The sequence below is a fragment of the Vicia villosa genome, linkage group LG2 (genome assembly GCF_029867415.1).
Source record: "Vicia villosa cultivar HV-30 ecotype Madison, WI linkage group LG2, Vvil1.0, whole genome shotgun sequence".
Lineage (NCBI taxonomy): Eukaryota > Viridiplantae > Streptophyta > Magnoliopsida > Fabales > Fabaceae > Vicia > Vicia villosa.
Genome location: NC_081181.1, coordinates 140,869,264 through 140,890,780, shown reverse-complemented (window position 1 = coordinate 140,890,780; position 21,517 = coordinate 140,869,264). Strand labels below are relative to the sequence as shown.

At 32.1% G+C, this 21,517-nt stretch overlaps 1 protein-coding gene across 1 annotated transcript; it reads left to right on the top strand.

The window, feature by feature from the left end:
* Positions 1–1,651: 1,651 nt before the first annotated feature.
* LOC131650176 (scarecrow-like protein 32) lies at positions 1,652–19,316 on the top strand. Its single transcript, XM_058919900.1, has 4 exons — positions 1,652–1,768; positions 9,032–9,361; positions 10,309–10,396; positions 18,010–19,316. Exons 1-4 carry the CDS (start codon positions 1,652–1,654, stop codon positions 19,314–19,316), a joined length of 1,842 nt encoding a protein of 613 aa, XP_058775883.1.
* The last annotated feature ends 2,201 nt before the right edge of the window (positions 19,317–21,517 follow it).

Genomic DNA, 21,517 nt, shown 5'->3' with positions numbered 1-21,517 from the left:
AAATTACAACATCTATTCTACCAAAAAAAATTACAACTTCTAAATTAATATCAATCAAAATTATTAAAATTATAGTAATAAATATTTAATTAGTGGATCAATGGGTCTTTTGGGTTTGAGTTTGATTTTACTTGAAATCGAATTTTTTTAATGGTTTTTCAATTTTGAAACTCTTATCCACCTAATTATCCGACGCAACTCACTTTTGTGAATTTTTTTGGGTGGGTTTGACCGGGTTTTGCGGGTTGATCAACTCATATACACCTCTATTCTTCACCATTCACAACCTAGCACGACATTAAAAGGTTCAACATAAATTCAAGGGAAGTATCTAATTGTTACTCAAGACATGTAAAATCAAAGAGAAATGTGTATCGACCGAAATGATAAATAAACAAATTTCCAATGAATATCATTTTGTCCCATGTAAAGACATTAACAGAAAAGTTGTTTGCATGAAAATCAACAACTTACACGATGTTGATTCAGTTCACAGATAAAACATTTCCATCTAATTAAAGATTTAATACAAGCTGTGTTTCTTTTTGGCTGGGAATTAAAGTAAAGACCTAAATACTGAGAAGAATGGAAGAAGGTAAGCTAGAATGCAGACAAGAATGGAAGAAGAGCGGTGGAGCCAGCGCCCGGCCAGGTAGGGCAGCTGCCCAGGCTCCGTCCGCAATGAAGCAACTTTTTGAACTCGATTCTACGGAAAAACGATTTATTCAAAGGACAACTTTTTGATGGAGCAGATCGTATACCAACCTCTCGATTCAGAGAATGACTCGATTTCTAAGTTCCGGTGAGAACTCTGTTTGATTTCGGTTACAATCTTCTTCGTCTCTCTTCTTTGATTGATGTTGTGTGATTGTTATTCAATTCTGGTTTGCTAATCGGTGCTAAATTTCTTAACGTATTTACCGTTTTGTACGTGCATGCCAAGTGTTCGATGGAATGACTGAAATACGTTTTTTGTTTATTTGTCTTGAAAATTTTTTTGGTGGAGCTATTCAATTGATGGCTTATCTGCAAGTATCAATGCAGAATGATGAAACATTTCAAACTGATTCATATAATTTGCATACACTCAGCAACCAATGAAGAAAAACAAATTAAAAAGAGGGTCATCCATGGGAATTTAATTTTATGGGATAAAAAGTACGGGCTGGATTGTTTTTGAGTCATAAAATATTTTTTGTAATAAGGGTGTCATATAATTTTAGCATTTAGTACTATACTACAAAGCTTTGATTCAATAATTTTCAAATCCTTGTCCGAGTCACCTATACACACACCTAAAGCAAGCACATTTAGTACTATATTGCTTAGTATTTTGTACAATAATAAGTTCATTCAACAACCAAATTTATGGGTTCCGGGGCCTGGTTAGTTTTAAAAACTAAGAAGAGACCTGATAAGGCTCTAATGATTTACTGATGTGGGTTGAAACCCGATATTGACTTAGTTTTAATAGCATCATTTGTAATTGATCATAATAATACCGTTACGGGTGCGTTTGAGTAATTCACTGCCCTTAGCAAGTAACTCTTGGATGCTGGAACCTCTAAAATTATCTGCATTTATAATTTCTCCACTATCACTGGTGCTGCTATTATTGTTGTTTATTTTATTCTTTTTTCCACTTATTGTTATGCCGCCTATTCCTTTCTCTAGTGGTGTTAATGCAGCAATATTTCATACATCCTTCATAGCTCTAGCCAGTGAAAACTTGTCCAGGCTTCATAATTTTTCTGGCTCCGCCAAGAAGGTAAGCTAAGATGGCACAAATTATAATAAGATCGTAAAATTAAATCTTTAATACTAGTAACCCAATCAAAAGTGTTCAATCCCAGGATCATTACTTTTTAACAAGGGAGATGTTAGCTAGATGCGTAGGTGCAATTAGACGTATAGGCTACTCGAGGGAATTGAGGTTAGGAGAAATAAGGGAGAGAAATCTGGTAGTATGGTGCAGAAAAATTTGTTTAAAATTATGTTGACAGAGGAGTTACTCTGGGAAGGTTAAGCTTAGCGTCTGGATAAATCTTTATATTTAGAGGAATTCCTATACTATTAGACTTAAATAATACTATACACATTCATATATCTTCACTATATTTTGTGAGTGAAAGCAACTCAATAATACGGTATCTATGTGTCTGAATAACATATCCATTTTAAATTTTCAGATTTGAGTGCAACTCAATAACAAACAATCTCATGGGTGAATGTTACTTTTCATTTACAGCTGCTATTTAGCGGATATCCAAAGTTGCACCGGGGTTCGGGTACGTACCTATAACCAGGGGCGGTTCCAAGGCCTAGCGAGCCCGGGCTCGGGCTCAACCCCTATTTTCTTTGTACTCCCTCGAACTTAATAGTCGATTTTTAGACAAAACAAGGGACAAAATTAGGGGCAAAATTAGTAAACATAAGGTGTAAAAATTAAAACAGATGAATAACCAATGGTATAAATTTTTTGCCCAAACTGCCTAAAATTTCTAGCTCCGCCACTACCTATAACTGGTACGAGTAAGGGAACATAATACACCATTTTTAGAAAATATAATTACAAAAATAACATTTAATAATTATATTATTATAAAAAATTATATAAAGGAATTATATTATTCAAATGATAAGAAAGCATATTAAAAAGTATTTTATTTAAAAAAAAAGCTCAAGATCAATAAAATAAAAATCATATCAGAAAAGTGATGAAAGTTGCATTATTTGATTTTTTTTAATTGAAATTATGAAATGGGGGTGATAAAGAAGAATTTTTTTTTAAAATTTTTAATTAAAAAAATTATGATTGATTGGTTGGAAAAACACTTATGTTAATTTCTAAGAACTTTTCCCAATTAAATTACTTCAATTGAGAGAAACTTCGGTTTTAAGTTGAATTTATGAATCCATTTTTTTGTTGTTAGATTGGGCCTTACTTTTTTCTAATAAAATGGACTTTACCCTTCTTATAAAAATGAAAATTTTACCTAGCACCATGAATTTAGACACGCCACCTCCATATATTAACTTAATACCAAAAATATTTTTTCTTTTTCTTGTTAAACACATGTAAAATAATATTTGATAGGCCAAACAAAAAAATCTAATACGTATTTTTACCGATATTTCTAGAAATTTATTGGCTTTTTCAAAAATTGTAGTAGTAAAAATTTGTTTTATTGAATTTTATAGAAACACATAAATTCATAACCATCGTTAGTTGATCCAATAGTGATTGACGTTGAACTTGTTAAAAAAGACTAATGTTCAATCCTCTTGATGCTAGAACTGACCCACATAATTGATTTCAAAGCAAATTCTACATGTAAAAATCAAAGACTTAAAATATTATTAAAAATAATTTTGTATTAGATTTTTTTTTTAACAATACGGTAAAAATATATAAATTATTGGATATTTAAAAAATTTGTTAAAAATGCATTAAACAAAGAATCGTAATTTTAAAAATTAAAAAAAAATGCATATATTTCAGAAATAGTAGAAAAATTGCAGGAACGTATTTTCATAGCAAATTTCGTAGGAAAAAAATAAACCATTAGAAATGATTAAAATTTTTTTTTACTGGATATTTAAAAAAATTTAACAAAAATGCATAAAATGAGGCACCGATCTTTCAAAAAATCAGAAAAAAATGCATATAAACCAAAATCTACATATAACGTATTTTGAGCAAATTCTACAAATAAAAATTTTAAATTTTAAAATATATATTAGTTGTTATGAAAATATATAAAACAATATAAGAGAGAAAAGAAAAGAAGATTGTGTATTATATTATTCTCATTATTAGTGTCACCTTCAAATATAATATGCGTCATATTTTTTTTGGTAGGTATGCGTCATATTTATAGAATATATGTAATGAATGAAAAATCAATATGAAATCCACTCATTTATGGACATCCACAATGATGCCATTTATAACACTCTCACTTGGATGTTCATATAGAATATGTCTCATTAAGACTTTACTAGTAAAAACCTAGTGAAAAAAATCATATTGAAAGAAAAAGAGTACAACATTCTTGATGAAGAAAATTCTTCGATACTAATCAATAGAAATTATTATAAATAAGGAAGGAAATTATTTTGGATGTTCGTTTAAGAAATGTCTCGTTAAAACCTTACTAGAAAAAATCCAGTGGAAAAAAGTCTAGTGAAGGAAACAAAATACAATATCCTTTTACGATAAATTCATTTCTTTTCCATAATTGAACAATCATTTCTCAGATGATGACGACCAATCTTCCGTACTAGTTGGCTAAAAGTTCTATTTGGAGGTGACTTTGAGAAAAGGTATAGAATGTTATCACATGAACGAAGTCGTTGGATGCTTATATGACCACTTTTCTGAAGATCATTAGTGAAAATGAACTTTGAAGAAATAATTTTTGTTCGGTCTCTTTTAATATAACCATCTTTCAATTGAGCGATGCATGCATATTATCTTCATATATGATTGTTGTATTTATTTTTCCAGAAGTCAAATCACAAGTATTTTTTGTGTGTTGAATTAGTGATCTCAACCAAATGAATTCTCGACTTGCCTACTGCAGTGCTAACATTTATTCATGATTACATGAAGTTGCTGCTATGATTTGTTTCACAGGTCTCCACAAAATAGTTGTACCACTATAAGTAAACAAACAATATGTGTGATATACCATTCCGAGGATCTTACAAGTAACCTGTTTCTACATAACCTATTAATTATAATTAGGATACTTTAGAATTAAACAAACACATGTCCATCTACCCCGAAGTATATGTTTGACTTTGTTTCAATATCACCGTGTAGGTGAAGAATTATATCTTGCTAATAGAGTAATAGAAATTGATATATCGTGGTGTGTATAATAAAAAGATAAACCAGTGTTTGAATTACACTAAAATATGGTACTTCAGGATCAATTAGTTTTTCATCATCTTCTCCAGCTCTATTAGAATCTTCTACACATCCAATAATCTAACATCATACACATCATACACATCATACAAGATTTGTCCGTATAAGAACGTTTTAACACCTTTTCTATATAACATTCTTAATGTAGAAATATTCTACTGTCCAAATGCTCAAAGTAAACCTAGACATAACTTTGTCTTTTCTATGTTCTTTATCTCAAAATTGTTTCTTTAAGAGATTTATACCTTTTAGAATATCTTCAAGAGTTCCAATATTTTTATGTCATCCACATAGACAACTATTATAGAAAATTATTTACTAGATATTTTCAAAAAAAAAAAAAATACAAGGACATATGGAGTTATTTTTATATCTCTCTCTTAGCAAATATTCACTAAGACAATTATACCACTTGTATCCATATTTTTTTAACCCATAGAGAGAATTGTTCAATTCGATGGAGTATATTTTCCAAAATTATGTATCTCTAATATTTTAAACTCTTTAGGGAGTTTCATGTAAATGTCACTATCAAGTGAGTCATACAAATAAGTTGTTATAACATCTATCATGTTCAAATTAACCATTTCATGTGCTACAAGGCTAATTAAATATCAAACGTTGAATTGCATCCACTGCACGTGGATATGTTTCATCAAAATAAATATTAGGTCTTTGTGAAAATTATTAAGTAATAACTCAAGCTTTGTAGCTCACAATATTACCATTCATATTTTTCTTCTTCAATTGAATATATTCATTTTGGCCAATTCCTACTTTGTCTATAATATTTTATAGATTTTAACTCATGATCCTCGTTATAATTTATCATCTTTAGCACTATACTATATACAAAGATATTGTCAATATTGACTTTATTTTGATTCCATCATATTCCAAGGAACAATCATAGAGACCTATTGTCAATGTCTTCTTCAGAATCCTGACTATATCCTAACCTCTCAAGAAACAAATATAACTCAAAATTTGAGATACAATGTGCTACTAGATTGCTTCTAAGTAAGCAGATTACACAAAATGAATATAATGAAATTCACACAAGTATGAACAAATGCTCTTTGTGTGCAATGTTTTCTCTTTCTCGCAAGTTTCTTAAGATGAAAATTTCACATTCAATAACTTGTTAAAATCCTTCAAAAGTTCATATTCCATTCTTCCAAGGGCTTCTTTATATAGGCATATTGTGTGATTTGTTTGACAGTTATGAATACCAAATCAGATTTAAATGGAGATTTAAATTTGAATTTGAATTTGAAATATAACAAACCATATATTTTTGTTGGAGAGTTTTATGGAGTAAATCAAATACAACAAATTGAGTTATTATTCTGGATGAAATTAATTCAGAAATCCAAGGAGAAAAAGCCGAGAAGACATTTCTATATAAGGAGACTCTATTATCATGTTTAGAGGAAGTTTTGTGCACAATGACTAAGTTCTTTGTCCTAGGGTTTGTGTGTCTTTTATTTTTTGTATTCTACGCTAATGCAATCATAAGGACTAGTGTTGAATCTTTGTTGTACACCACTCAATGTTTCAGTAACTTGGCATAGTAAGTGGGTTGTCTTAGTTGAGTTGTAAATTCAACAATAATCATGTTTATGATTAAGTTGATTACTAGGGGTTAGTGATTGAGAGAAGGTGACAGGGGTTCTCATATTTAGGGGGAGTCCTAAATAGAAAATCATTAGGATTAGGAAGAGGAATTCAACATCATGGAGTTGATATTCTTATAAGACTAATTGTACTAATTCAAAGTACTGAATTACCTTTCTTAGGTAGAGTGCCCTCCAGACGTAGATGTGGTTTCTTCAATTTGGGTTACCAATATCTAGTGTTAGTTTATTGCTTTCTGCATTGTTATAGGATTGCTATTATTGCTTTTATACTAGTAAATCTTATGGGACCAATTGTTTTGTGCCCAACACTTGTCTCCCCGGGAACAAAGTTTTAAGACCCACACCTTTGACGCCCAAAAATACCATATGGGTAACTTTCCCAACGATTTAAAAAAAGGGGTACCAGTGCGTGTACTTGAAGTAGACACACCGCCGACCGAATGTGTTCCCAGGATCTCGACTGAAGCAACAACATTCCTAACATATTTCATTAAGTGTTGACTCTGGTTCAAAAGATCTTCTTCCTTTCTTCTTTAGATTTGGCGTCCACAATCTTGCGAATTTAATGCACCCCTTTAACTAAGTCTTAGAAGCAGGTTTAAAGGGAACTACCCCCACCTACATAACCAAGTTGTTCGCAATAAGACACCTACATGCCTTTCAGGTATAACTCTTATTCAGATAAATCTTCTTTCTTGTAACAATGCGTTCTGGCCCCGATAAGGAAATGACTTTAAGTCCAATATTTGCGAAAAATATTCGTACATGAAAAAGGAATATTTGGATCCAAGTTACAAATCTTAGCATGATATTCCTGATTGATGGGAACTACCAGGAAAAAATGGTCCTTAAAGTTTTCACACTATCAAAATAAGGATCAAGGTATTTGGTGCTATTTCGTAGAGAGATAATGCTAGAACTATGGATAGATTTAAAACCACTTTGCACTCTGAAGAGGTAAAAAAAATAAGGTCACCGTTTGTCTATTCCTTTATATTTGCACTAGTATTTGAAGACCTTGACAAACACCCAACTCACATGATAGAACTATAACAAAGCAATAAGAAGATGATTCATGACACTGATTTCGAACTCATTAAAAGGGAGATGATAACCAACACAAGAAAACTGAAATTCATGAAACGGGATAACACACATACCATATTGACCATCTACCCTTTGATCTTCATCAAGAGAAAGGACACCCAATCCTCCCTCGAATCCACACTAGTCATAGCCTGAGCAAGGGCATCACTACGGGAGAGATCATCTAATATATTCAAACTTACCCAAACCATGAAAGGAAAAAGAGCTTCTCACGGAAGTCAATATACAATGAAAATAGTAAAGTCCCTTTGGAAATGTAGTACGTCCCCTTAAATGATCCGAGGCCACATGATCGATTCCCCACTATCAACGATCGAGATTCCCCTATGACTATAAGATTAACGTTCTAAAATCCCATGTTTAATCATGTGGACGGCTAATTAAGATAGATGGATCATGTCAGTCATTTTCAGCTTCTTAAAAATGCCACACATATACATTATCCTAGAGTTGCTTGTTCCCAAGAAACATTTACGTCTCATCAGACCTCTCCCATTATGACCTTTAATGATAGAATATGTATTTATTTATTAATAGAATATGTATTTATATTTCTATATAAGTCCCACATCGACTATAACATGTAATGAAGTATATATCTATCTCTATATATAAAATAGTCTCCATAGTGCTATTGTCACACAGTGATCTTAATATCTCTTAATATCTAACATGGTATCAGTTGGGGTAAAGATTCAAACCTAATAAAAGTCGTTGTCGCCGCAATAGCCTCTACCCTAACGCTGCTACCGCCACCGCTTCTCTTCAAAAGTTGTCTCCTCCGTAATAGCTCCTCCTCCAGCACTGTCTCTGCCGCCTTAGCTCTTCCTGCACCGTTGATGTCGTTATAATTCCTCCTCTTACACCGCCACCGCCTCCGTAGCTCCTCCTCCTATACCGTCGGCGTCGTAGCCCCCTCCTCTTGTGTCGCCTTTTCTTCTGTCGCGCCTCCAACACCATGTCTTCCTCTTCAGTGATGAGGTTGAGCATGTTTCTACCAGGGTCGACAGTCCCACCAACTAGACAAGAGTTTCACCCAGCCTTTACTGTCACTAACATAAAAACCAACACTCCATTTGTTTTAGAGATGGAGAAAGATCAATATACCATGTGGGATAAACTATTTGAAGTTCATGCTCGTGCTCACTAAGTGGCCCATCACAGTATGCTGCAACCAGAAAAAGAAAAAGATGTTTCCACTGATGCTTATTTTGAAATGTGGACAACCCTTAATTCCACAATGCTCCAATGGATTTATTCCACCATCTCCCTTGATATCCTTACCGTTATTATGGAAAAGGGATCCACCTCCATAGCTTCCTGGTTGTGTTTAGCTGATATTTTTTAGGACAAACAAAACTCACGTGACGTTGCTCTTAAGCCAGACTTCTCATCTACTCGCATGGAGAATTTTCCTAATGTCTCTACCTATTTCCAACGTCTCAAACAACTTTTTGATCAGTTGAAGAACGTTGAAGCACCTGTTAGGAATCACAACTTAGTTCTTCAACTGGTGTTTGGCCTTTTTGAGTTGTATCGTGGAGTTACTACCCTAATATGCCAAAGGAATCCACTGCCATCATTCTTTCAGGCTCGCTCCATGCTCACCTTAGAGGAATCCGGTCCGAAAAAATGCACAACACTAGTTCTCACACTGCCTTGTATATTGCTGCTTAATGTAACTCCAATGTCTCCTCTCAACAAGCTCCATTCGTCATCACAACAACCGCTCTGGATCTAGCCACAATCTCAGCAATCAGAACCGCAATGGAGGGCATAGACACTGTTGTGGTTCACGCTCTAATGGTCCCTCAGCAATGACTCCCTCTCAGCTGTCTCAGCCATGGCACCAGTATCTACCCTAGTCTCCTTGGGGATGAAACCCACCTCCTTGGGTGTACCTCATTGCCCTTACCCTACATCTCAATGGACCCACCCTACCGGGCCTTGTTTTCTCTATTTTCTCTGTTTCACGTATTGATAGAATGAGACTCTTTTCCCCATTATCTCCTTTTCTAGTAAACCTATATCTCCCATTAGGATTTTCCTATACTACCCTCAACTTAAACTTGTAATTACCATCTTGCCCTTAAAATCTTTAAACATTCACTTTCTTATTATTTTATTACTAAATCTAGTAATTCAATATTCTTTCAATATTATTATTTCAATTAAATAAATCTACTGAAATTACCATTTTTTTTAATTATTTAAAATTCTAAATAAATTCTAAATAATTCTAATCAACTCTAACTATCTCTCTACACCCCCACCTCAAGCATACATACCTCTTCTACTACACAACAATTAGTTAAATCCTATAAATTCATAACAATTCATTTCATAATCACAGATAAATTAATTAAAATAAATTAATCGAAAATGGGGTGTCACATCAAACACGTAGAAGGGTTTTTTCTTAGTCAGAGTACTTACACCAACAACATTATTGCTCGAGCAGGAATGACCTCCTACAAACCATCTGTTACTCTAGTTGACACAAAACAAAAGCTTAGTACTTCTGCCGACTCTCCATATGACGATCCTACATTATATAAGAGTCTTTCCGATGCTTTGTAATATCTCACATTTACCTATCCTGACATATCTTATGGTGTTCAATAGGTGTATCTTCACATGCATGCTCCCTGCACTGAGCACGTGCTTACACTGAAACCCATCATGTGTTACGTTCAGGGCACCTTACAATATGGTTTGTGTCTCTATTATTTTTCCATCGAGAATCTTGTTTCCTTCACCGAATCTAATTGGGGTGGATGTCCTGACACTCATCGACCTACTTTAGATTATTGTGTTTTTCTTGGTGACAACTTAATTTCATGGTCTTCCAAGTGACAACCCATACTTCCCCGTTCCAGTGCAGAGGGTGAGAACCAAGGTGTTGCTAATGCGGTTTCAGAAATATGTTGGCTCCGCAACCTTCTCTTAGAGCTTCATTTTCCTTTTTCCCAGGCTATTCTTGTGTACTGTGACAATGTTAGTGATATCTACCTATCTGACAATGCTATCTAACATCAACGCATAAAACACATTGAGATGGGCATTCACTTTGTTCGGGAGAATGTCGCTCGTGGGCAAGCCCATATTTTTCATGTTCCTTTCTGACACCAGATTGCCGATATCTTCACCAAAGGGCTCCCTAAAGTTATTTTTGATTATTTTCAAATAGCCTAAGCGTCCTTCAACCCCCCACATCGACTATAACATTTAATAAACTGTAAACCTCTCTGTATATAAAACAGTCTCAGTAGTGCTATTGTCACATGGTTGATCTCAATATCTTTCAATATGTTATATTTTTGAACTTAGCTACTGCAAAGACCTTACCCTTCATAATAGAAGACAAAGGCTTGGGGTAACTGTTCTGAGTCGGTCACCTAGGCCCAATAGAACGCAAAGTCCAATATTAAATTAATGAAGAAGCCGATAAAAAAGAGGAAAAGTATTGTAAGACACTATTCTATTTGAGAACCCACATTGCACATTCGACACTCACTTTCATATTTCAGCTACCAATAAACTCCCCAATAAAAGTAAAGTTAACGCACCATTTTAGGTACGATTCACTCTCATTCAAAAGTTCACTATTCATTTTTCTCACTAACTTAAACGCTGTAGTACTAATCTTGCATATTGACCTAATACGCATCGAAATGTAACTCTACCACAATGCAACAATCAAATCTATCTATCTCATCATCACTTCGTTCAAATAGAACAATATATAATAGCCAGAAAACTCTATTATTAAGAGAGTTTCATTTTCCTCTCTTTATTTTTGGTTTTTAATTCTACACCTATTATAAAATATATATTATACACATTAGCACACATAAAAGATAACAATTTCAAACTTGATAATGTGAAATGAATGATATGAGTCTCTCCTCACATTTAAGACATTTATCTATATAATTATTTTCCATTTATTTCTTTTCGTTTTTCTGTATTTATTGTCTTTTCTTTATACTTTGCAATTATATTTCATGCTAAATAATGATTAAGATTAGTCATTCCAAAGTTACATAGAATTAAACTAAGTATTTGGGCTCTAGTAGGAAAGGAGTTTCCACTAAGGTCGAATCGTTGGGGTACTACCCGAGTTCGATTCTCGATGAAAATAAGATTTGACAAGTGAATTGTCCTTTAAACCAGGAAACCAAATTAATCAGTTCATTATGTAGAACGGAACTGGCCTGATTGACTTAAAAAAAAGTTACATAGAATTTTGAAGCTTTTAAATCCACCAACTAATTAAGAACTAGTAACTCAAACTTTTTGATTGAATTGTCAAATTCATTTCTTAAAAGTGAGACATGTTATATTAATCTACATTAGAGAATTTATTCAACACATACAATGAGTTATTCCACCTCAACCAATTTTTTTCTTCACACACAAAAGGATAGGTGTCTACTCCTTGACCATTCCTTTAACGTATCTGAATCATTTACCATTCAGACCAACATTTAGATTCTCAAACTCTTGATAACATATAGTAGAAAATTATTTTGATATTCATTTGTCTTTAACTATTTATCGCTAACTCAGTTATTTTAACTATATTTTTGTTGGCATAGTGTATAATCATTGACAAGAGAATAAGACAAGTGTAAGGGGTGTGCCATCTTGATATGTCATGTGAGATTCATTTGTCGTAATATTCAAAATTTCTGTCACTGCTCAGCTGGTCTCCTGATAAAGGCCACACATTGACTGAAATCAAATAGTACTCCTGTTGTATTTTGCATATATTATGTTTGTCTATTTCGAAAAATATGTATCTGGCTGTTTTGAAAATTTGTAAGTGAGATACAACAAAATGATTGGGGAATAATATATTAAATAACGTTATAATTGCATGGAGCTAGCGTTGTAATATGTTAGATAGTACCTAAAATATTTACGAGGTAATGATTTGATAAAACTACAAAGGAGAAACCTTATCTTAGCTCTAATAATAATGACAAATTTCTGACTAAAAAGGGTTGTAATACTAAGTTCATTATTTCTATTTCAACACAAATAATACAGATATAAAAAAGATAAGAAGTGCACCAACTCAAATTCTTCTAGATAATTTGTCTCAATAATTTGTTTGAGTGAAACTTATTAGCCATTTGCGCTCATTTATTTAATTAATAATTAAACCGTTATGTTATAACTCATGTAATAAGTGTGAATGTATTATTTGCGACGCAACAGAGCAATCGGGCTATTCGCGACGTTAATGAGGCGGTCGGCGGCCGACCGTTGTTTCTATTTTTGGTCAGTATTTGAGATTTAAATTTTGAATTCGGACAATAACAACTCTTCATGAAATGTTGCACAATAAAACCATGTAACTGTTTCACTAAGGGTCGCTATCTTGTGAAACAATATCAAATGTGGCCTATAAAAACATGATTTTGCAAGTCAGATTTCACAACACAAAATCGTAAATCCTCTAGAACAAATTTTAGATACACTTCCTTGCATTCGAGTTTTCTTCCGTCTTGTGCAAACTCGAGAAGGCTTATTATTCTGGGTATTCTTGCATTCCAACTCTAAGACATTAAAAAAGTACTTGAAATACTTTTAAAAAAAATGACTCCATTCACGATCAGCCCTGAATCCATTTGATTTTATCAAAATATCTAAGAAGAGGATGCCACCGCTACTACTATATATGAAACTAGTCCATATACATTAATGTTTTGGCTTTAAATAGATCCTCCCGTACTAATAGACAGGAGAATTGATTTTTTAGATTAGTTAGATCTCTAAACTAAATAACAAATTTTAAAAAAATTACCAGTGATAGTGACTGAATGGGGGCAAATATATATGAAACTATTCCATGTGAAAAATCACTACTGTTAGATTGTTTCTGTATATAGGAGCCGCAAGAAAAAATTGCCTAAAAATGTAATAAACTTAACTACCTCAGCTCTTAAACAAAATAAGAACCCCACTCTCACATGCAAACAATGAGCTATCTCCCAAGAGTGGAAATTAGATTAGATTCTCCTGTGGCTACTTCCTACTACTGTTCTTTTACACTTCTGAAAAAACCTGGTATATAAAATCTTTGCCAAGAATGGTCTCTTTTACATCCGAAATTGACTTAATAAGTATTTTTGGGGAACTGAGTTTTCCCTACTGACTTGTCTTTTTAAATTTTTTTATTTTTATAGTACACTTACCAAAAAGCTGGAATGTCTATTTTCCTTTTATTCATTCTCAGAGTTTCCCCAAACTCCACTGCTAAATTCACCACAAATTGAATCATTTTCTGCAGTCCATTTTTCCCCCTCTGCTTTATCTCCTATTCATTCCTGTTTTACTCTCTACTATGAGATTTACAAGTGAGTGAATCTATTCCCCTTTTGAGAATGGACCATATCAAGTTGATTTTAGCACCAATGAATAAAATGTGGTCTTTTATCTATTCAACAAACTATGCATTTCACTTTATTTTTAAATAGTATGAAATCACACTTAACTCAATCATGTGAAAATCATATATGAAAAAAAAAAAAATCCATTCCCTTTTCTTGGCACGGCATCACTCCCCTTTGAAGGTGTTCTGATATTGACATTGACATAAGACCATACATACATGTAATTGGTCGCATGGCGCACCCCACCTATGAAAGCTAATGTAAATAAAGAAATAAGTAAGAAATCCCACTTAACACAGACACAGTCATGTGAAAATCACATATGAAAAAATCCATTCTCTTTTCTTGGCACGGTATCACTTCCCTCTAAAGGTGTCCTGATATTGTCTTTGACATAACACCATACATGTAATTATATTTAGTTATTCTATTTTTCTTTTTGGTTGTTTACTCTGTACTCTCTACTATATTTATTTATAAAATCCATGACACCACTTTTAATATATTAAAAAATATTCACACATATATATATATATATATATATATATATATATATATATATATATATATATATATATATATATATATATATATATATATATATATATATATATATATATATATATATAGGAGGGATCAAATTACACCCGAAGAGTTACACCACGAGTTACACTCGTTCAATAACTACATCTCGAATTAATATTTTTTAAATTCAACCGTTGGATTGAAACATAATATCATATAGATCATACCTATAAATTTTGAGCTTAATCTATAATGATTTACTATATCATCAAGATATCCAAAGATTAACGTCAAAATGAGCTTTCATATAACGTTAATTTTAATGTGATTCAATGACATAGTAAATCATTATAGATTAAGCTCAAACTTTATAGGTAAGATCTATATGATATTATGTTTCAATCCAACGGTTGAATTTAAAAAATATTAATTCGAGATGTAGTTATTGAACGAGTGTAACTCGTGGTGTAACTCTTCGGGTGTAAATCAAATTACACCCGAAGAGTTACACCACGAGTTACACCCGCTCATAATTTTATTTCGAATAAATATTTTTCAAATTCAACCGTTGGATTGAAACATTATATCTTATAGATCACACCTATAAAGTTTAAGATTAATCTATAATGATTTACTATACCATATATCAAGATATCTAAAGATTAACGTCAAAATGAACTTTCATATAATGTTAATTTTGATGTATTTCATTGACATAGTAAATCATTATAGATTAATCTAAAACTTTATAGGCATGATCTATATGATAGTATTTTTCAATCTAATGGTTGATTTTAGAAAATATTTATTCGAAATGAAGTTATGAGCGAGTGTAACTCGTGGGGTAACTATTCGGGTGTAATTTGATCCCTCATCTCTCTCTATATATATAGATATATATAAATTCTTTGATATCCATGAGTTTAAATTGGATACTAGTACATTTGTAAATTGTTCTAAAATCTCAATTTATTTTAAAATATGATAAAATAATAAAATGATGTGACCGTGAATTATTATGTTTGATTGATTGAAGTTACAAATACCCAACTAAATTCAAGTGTATCAGAGTATTCACCACACACACATATATATATATATATATATATATATATATATATATATATATATATATATATATATATATATATATATATATATATATATATATATATATATATATATATATATTATATATATATCAATTGCTTTTTACATTAATATACAAATATAAATGAATGTTTTCATCAGACTAATCATTTATACATTTTATATAAGTAATATTTTAAAAATTATGATAAAATTTATAATTAGATACTTATAAATATTCAATTGAATATTATAATTAGTAATAAGTAGTATGAGCTCAATGAATTAAATATGTGTAAGTTGTTGATCTAGACTTTCTTCATAGATAAAAATATTTATTTATATTTATATAAATAAGTTATTAATTAATAATTTTAAAAAAACATTTTTTATTTCTAACATGCTTTTTTTTTTCTCTTCTAACTTAAGATTTTAGATTAAACTAAAATATACTTTTTTTTTAGGATTTAACTCCCAAGGGTTTGGTAAAAGGAAAAAAAAACTCTTAAGGGTTGGTCTTGCAGAGGCTTAGGTCGTGAGAGTGAGCTCCTCTCAAGGTCTTGAGTTCGAATTTCACGGGGCCTCCACTAATGGACGGTGGAACTGGTCCCTCTTGGAGCCCTCACTAGTGAACAGCGGGACTGGTCCCTCTTGGATTAGTCGGTCGCAAGGATGAATACCAAGATTACCAAATATATATATATATATATATATATATATATATATATATGAGGAGGGATCAAATTACACCCGAAGAGTTACACCACGAGTTACACTCGTTCAATAACTACATCTCGAAATAATATTTTTTAAATTCAACCGTTCGATTGAAACATAATATCATATAGATCATACCTATAAAGTTTGAGCTTAATCTATAATGATTTACTATATCATCAAGATATCCAAAGATTAACGTCAAAATGAGCTTTCAGATAACATTAATTTTGATGTTATTCAATGACATAGTAAATCATTATAGATTAAGCTCAAACTTTATAGGAATGATCTATATGATATTATGTTTCAATCCAACGGTTGAATTTAAAAAATATTATTTGGAGATGTAGTTATTGAACGAGTGTAACTCGTGGTGTAACTCTTCGGGTGTAATTTGATCCCTCCTCTATATATATATATATATATATATATATATATATATATATATATATATGGGTGTTCAAAACCAAACCAACCCAATAGAAAACCGCAAACCAAACCAAACCAAACCAAAACCGCAAAAAAACGCATTTGGTTTGGATTAGTTTGGGTCATCTTTTAACAAAACCGCACGGTTCTGTTTGGTTTGCGGTTTGTATTTTGTAAACCAAACCAAATCGAATCAAACCGCATTATGATACAACCTAACTTTTACTTAACTCACATCCAACCCAAACTTAAACCTATTACACCTTAGTCTATGATTTCGAACAATTTTCTCATCATTACACATATGATTTTAGTCCTGATCTTCTCAAATATCTAATAGCATTATCGCGCCTTCTCATTTTTATGCAAATGTTACCTATTTTAGTTTCGTTTTTATCGCACATCTTCTTCTCTAATCTCTCAACTCTTTTGTTTTTTCTTTTTCACCTTCACTAATCTCTCGTCTCTTCTATTTTTTGTTTCATTCTAATAACTTTTATATTGTTTTATTCTATTATTTCATGTTTATTATTCCGTTTTTGTCTAATTTAATTTTTACATATTAAATAGAAAGTTGTTGTCAAAATATGACGAGTTTTGTTGTTATTTGATAGTGTATGAATGTCTAAACACAAAGTTATGTTGTCATCTACATGTATATGTATGGTTTAATAAAATATTTGTAAAAAACCGAACCAAACCGCATTAGTTTGGTTTGGTTTGGTTCGGATTTTTTTTAAAAGCCAACCGAACCAAACCAAACCGCACGAATTTTTCTCTTGCGGTTTAGATGATTTTTCGGTCAAAACCGTCAAAACCGCACCGCGAACACCCATATATATATATATATATATATATATATATATATATATATATATATATATATTATCATTTTGGAATAAGTGTTTGACATGAGCAAATTTATCATTTTGTAATAATAAGTGTTTAACAGGAGCGAATTTGGTTACGTTATGTTATCTTTTAAATTATTAGATATATTTTGTAAGTATTGTGTCGGTGCTAGTAGCTTCTTTTTCTCTCTATCTCTTTCTCATATTCTATTTTATACTCACTTTAATCTATCAATGCCGCAATCCTCACCAACCTTTTCACCAAATACTTAAAAACCAAATCCCTATAACTACTAGTCTCTGTTAAGAATTTCCCTTATCCAATAATAACTCTCATCACAACTCCAACAAAACCAATTGCATGGAACACTTACTCGTTCAATGCGCCAACGCCATCGAAACCAACAATGCAACACAAGCACAACAAATCCTTTGGGTCCTTAACAACACAACACCCCAAGAAGGTGACTCCAATCAACGCTTAGCCGCAAGCTTCATTCGAGCTCTAACAACCCGAGCATCGAAAACCAGTAGCTGCAAAATGCTAGAAGAACAACTTACAGAAACTGCAAACACAAACAGTTATAACATTCTTGACAATAATAACAACCTCGCCATACAAACACACAAATTCTCCGTCATTGAACTAGCCAGCTTCGTCGATTTAACACCATGGCATCGCTTCGGTTACACAGCAGCAAACTCCGCCATTCTAGAAGCCACCAAAGGTTTTTCTGTTATTCACATTGTTGATTTGAGTTTAACACATTGCATGCAGATTCCTACACTTATCGACGCAATTGCTAATCGCGACGATGTTCCTCCTTCAATCAAGCTCACCGTTGCGGTTAGGAATAGGAATAATGTTCATATTCCAATTCCACCTTTGCTCGACCTTTCTTACGACGAATTAGGTTCAAAACTGGTTAATTTTGCTAAATCAAGAAACGTGAGTATGGAATTCAAAGCAGTTTCTTCGACTTATGCAGACGGATTTGCTTCTTTGATCGAACACCTACGAGTGCAAGTCCAAGATTTAGTTTATAACAAAACTCATGAAGCATTGGTAATAAACTGTCACATGATGCTTCATTATATTCCAGAAGAAACTCTATATACGAATATGAATATGAATATGAATACGAAATCTTCTTCCCTTCGGTCGATGTTTCTAGAAGCTCTACGATGTTTAGAACCGACGATTGTCATTCTGGTCGATGAAGATGCGGATTTAACATCAGTTGATTTAGTGACTAGATTAAGGTCTGCATTTAACTATCTTTGGATTCCTTTCGACACGGTGGACACGTTTCTACCGCGAGGGAGTAAACAAAGGCATTGGTATGAATCAGATGTTTGTTGGAAGATTGAGAATGTGATAGCATATGAAGGGGTTCAAAGAGTTGAGAGAGTTGAGGATAAAAGCAAGTGGGAGCAAAGAATGAGAAATGCGCATTTTCAAGGGGTTTGTTTTAGTGAAGATACGGTTATGGAGGTTAAGGGGATGATTGATGAACATGCAGTTGGGTGGGGATTGAAGAAAGAAGATGAGTTTCTTTTGCTTACTTGGAAAGGACACAATGTTATCTTTGCTTCTGCTTGGTTACCTTCTTGACCATTTTGAACATTATGTATGAGTAGCAACATTTTATTTTTTTTCTTATGTAGGTTGTGACTTATTATACTTATTCTTTTTCCATTGGTTTACTTAATTTAAATAGGAAATGAGTAGATGAGACTTTTTTTTTTTCTTTTTTAAATTTATAGAATGTTTTTGATATATAAAGTCTGACATTAGCATCGTATAACATATGGATATGTTTTTCCATTTTTATTATTTTTTTCTCAATTCTCAATTTTGATGATAATTGTTTACGTCCTATGGTACATATTGATGATCATGTTTTTGAAGGCATGTAAGAGTCATTGAAGGATGCTTAAGTTGTGAAACTTTTAGGGAAAAGCTTACGGTTTCATACAATATGGGATAGACTATAACTTTTATGGAAATTAAAAAGAGGATTTGAGATAATATGGATATTTGTAATGGATTTTTCATGGTAAAGTTCGACTTAGAGGCTCATTGATCCACTGTCAGGAGGTTGGCTCTTGGATGATATTCAATCACTATTTAACAGTACAATGTTAGACTCCGGAATTTGCTTCCCCTACTGCAAACATAGGTAAAATTATGGTTTGGATTTGTTTCCCGGGTCTCAATGTGTTCTATTATGATGAGAGTATATTGTTAGCTTTAGCAACTACAGTTGGTACACCTATTAAGGTCGATAGTAATATGTTGAATGTTCGGAGAGAAAGATTCCCCCGAGTATGTGTTCAAATTGATCTCAATAAACTGGTTGTGGGTAATGTTTGGATGAGAAATTTTTGGTATCAAATGGAATATGAAGGACTCCACCGTATATGCTCTACATGCGGTTGTTATGGACATCTCACAAGATAATGCACAGTCAAAAGCTACGTCAAAGAAAAATGAAAAAGGTTAACATAGCAGATCCTAGGATTTAAAAACTTCTCCTTCCGTGTTCTTCAATATTGAAAGTCTCTTTTTCTGTCTTTGACCTCCTACCTTTATCCATCATCCATTTTATCTTCAGTGGGTCTTTTGCTTCCTTCGGCTTGGTTCAAACTTCTGTCGTAAATGGTTATGTTCGCAACCAGGGCCGGACCTTTGAATTTGGGTGCCTTGGGAAAATCAAAAGAGTGGTGCCCCTATAACTTTTTAATAATAAATACATAAGAATAAAAGAAATAATTGGATAAGAAAACACATTTTCATTTGACATTGTGCAAAAAGAATAGAGATATGGATCTTTGACTCAATGTTTATACTACGTCAAAACATAAACCACTATAAAGGGACTTATTCTTCTTCTTCTTGATCTGGTCTTTTTTTTTTCATTTTTTGTTGCAAAATCGTTAATAATTTGTTCATAATCAAGGTTCTTCAAAAAATTATTTTCAATTGAAATCAACGCAAAACTATTTAATCTATCTTGTGACATAGTAGATCTCAAATAAGATTTTAATAATTTTAATTTAGAAAAACTTTTTTCAGTCGATGCAACACTGATAGGAATAGTCAATATTACTCTATAATCTATACATGCATTAAGAAAACAATTAAAAGTCTTTATAGAACTCAATATCATATAGCATGATTTTGATTCAAGTGTTAAAAGTTCTCTAATAACTTTCAATTCTTCAAACAAAATTTCTTCATCAAGATCAAGAAAATCATCATGTTTTAAACAAGTTTCAAGATGTTTACAACATGCTTTCAAGTTCCTATCAAATAATGATCTAAGTCTTTCAATATTAAACAAGAATCCAAAATATTTTTATATATGCTATACTGCTCAAATCTTCTATCAAGTAGGCCAATTGTTTGATCTATAATAAATAAGAAATAATGATTTCGAAAAGACTCTTCAGCAGACTCAAGATTCAGTTGTGTGCGTTGAGATTAATTTTCATCATAGTGTTGTTTTCTACTAATTTGACGTTTTTGAATAAACACACATTCAATCTCTATTTCACTCCCAATGCCTTAGCATTTACAAATTCAGATTCTCTATATTTTTTCAAATACTTGATGAAACCTTTTATTAGTTCTATAGCCACATCAATACGCATGTCTTTTTATTTTTTGCAAATTTTTGCTAATTTTATTAACAGCAGTTAACAACTCAAACCAAATAATCATAGCTACTAAAAATTCAAAGTTTTCAATTCCATGAGTTGCTAAATATTCGACTTCACTTTTAGTTTTAGGATCATTATCTTGTTCAGCTA

Bases quoted from the DNA above. Each gene is read 5' to 3' on its own strand.
- LOC131650176 (XM_058919900.1), top strand. From the start codon at position 1,652: ATGCCGCCTATTCCTTTCTCTAGTGGTGTTAATGCAGCAATATTTCAT. The intron at 1,769-9,031 runs GTAAGCTAAGAT...GATATTTTTTAG, and splicing joins TTTCTGGCTCCGCCAAGAAG to GACAAACAAAACTCACGTGA. The intron at 10,397-18,009 runs GTTTGTGTCTCT...GTCTCTGTTAAG, and splicing joins TCAGGGCACCTTACAATATG to AATTTCCCTTATCCAATAAT.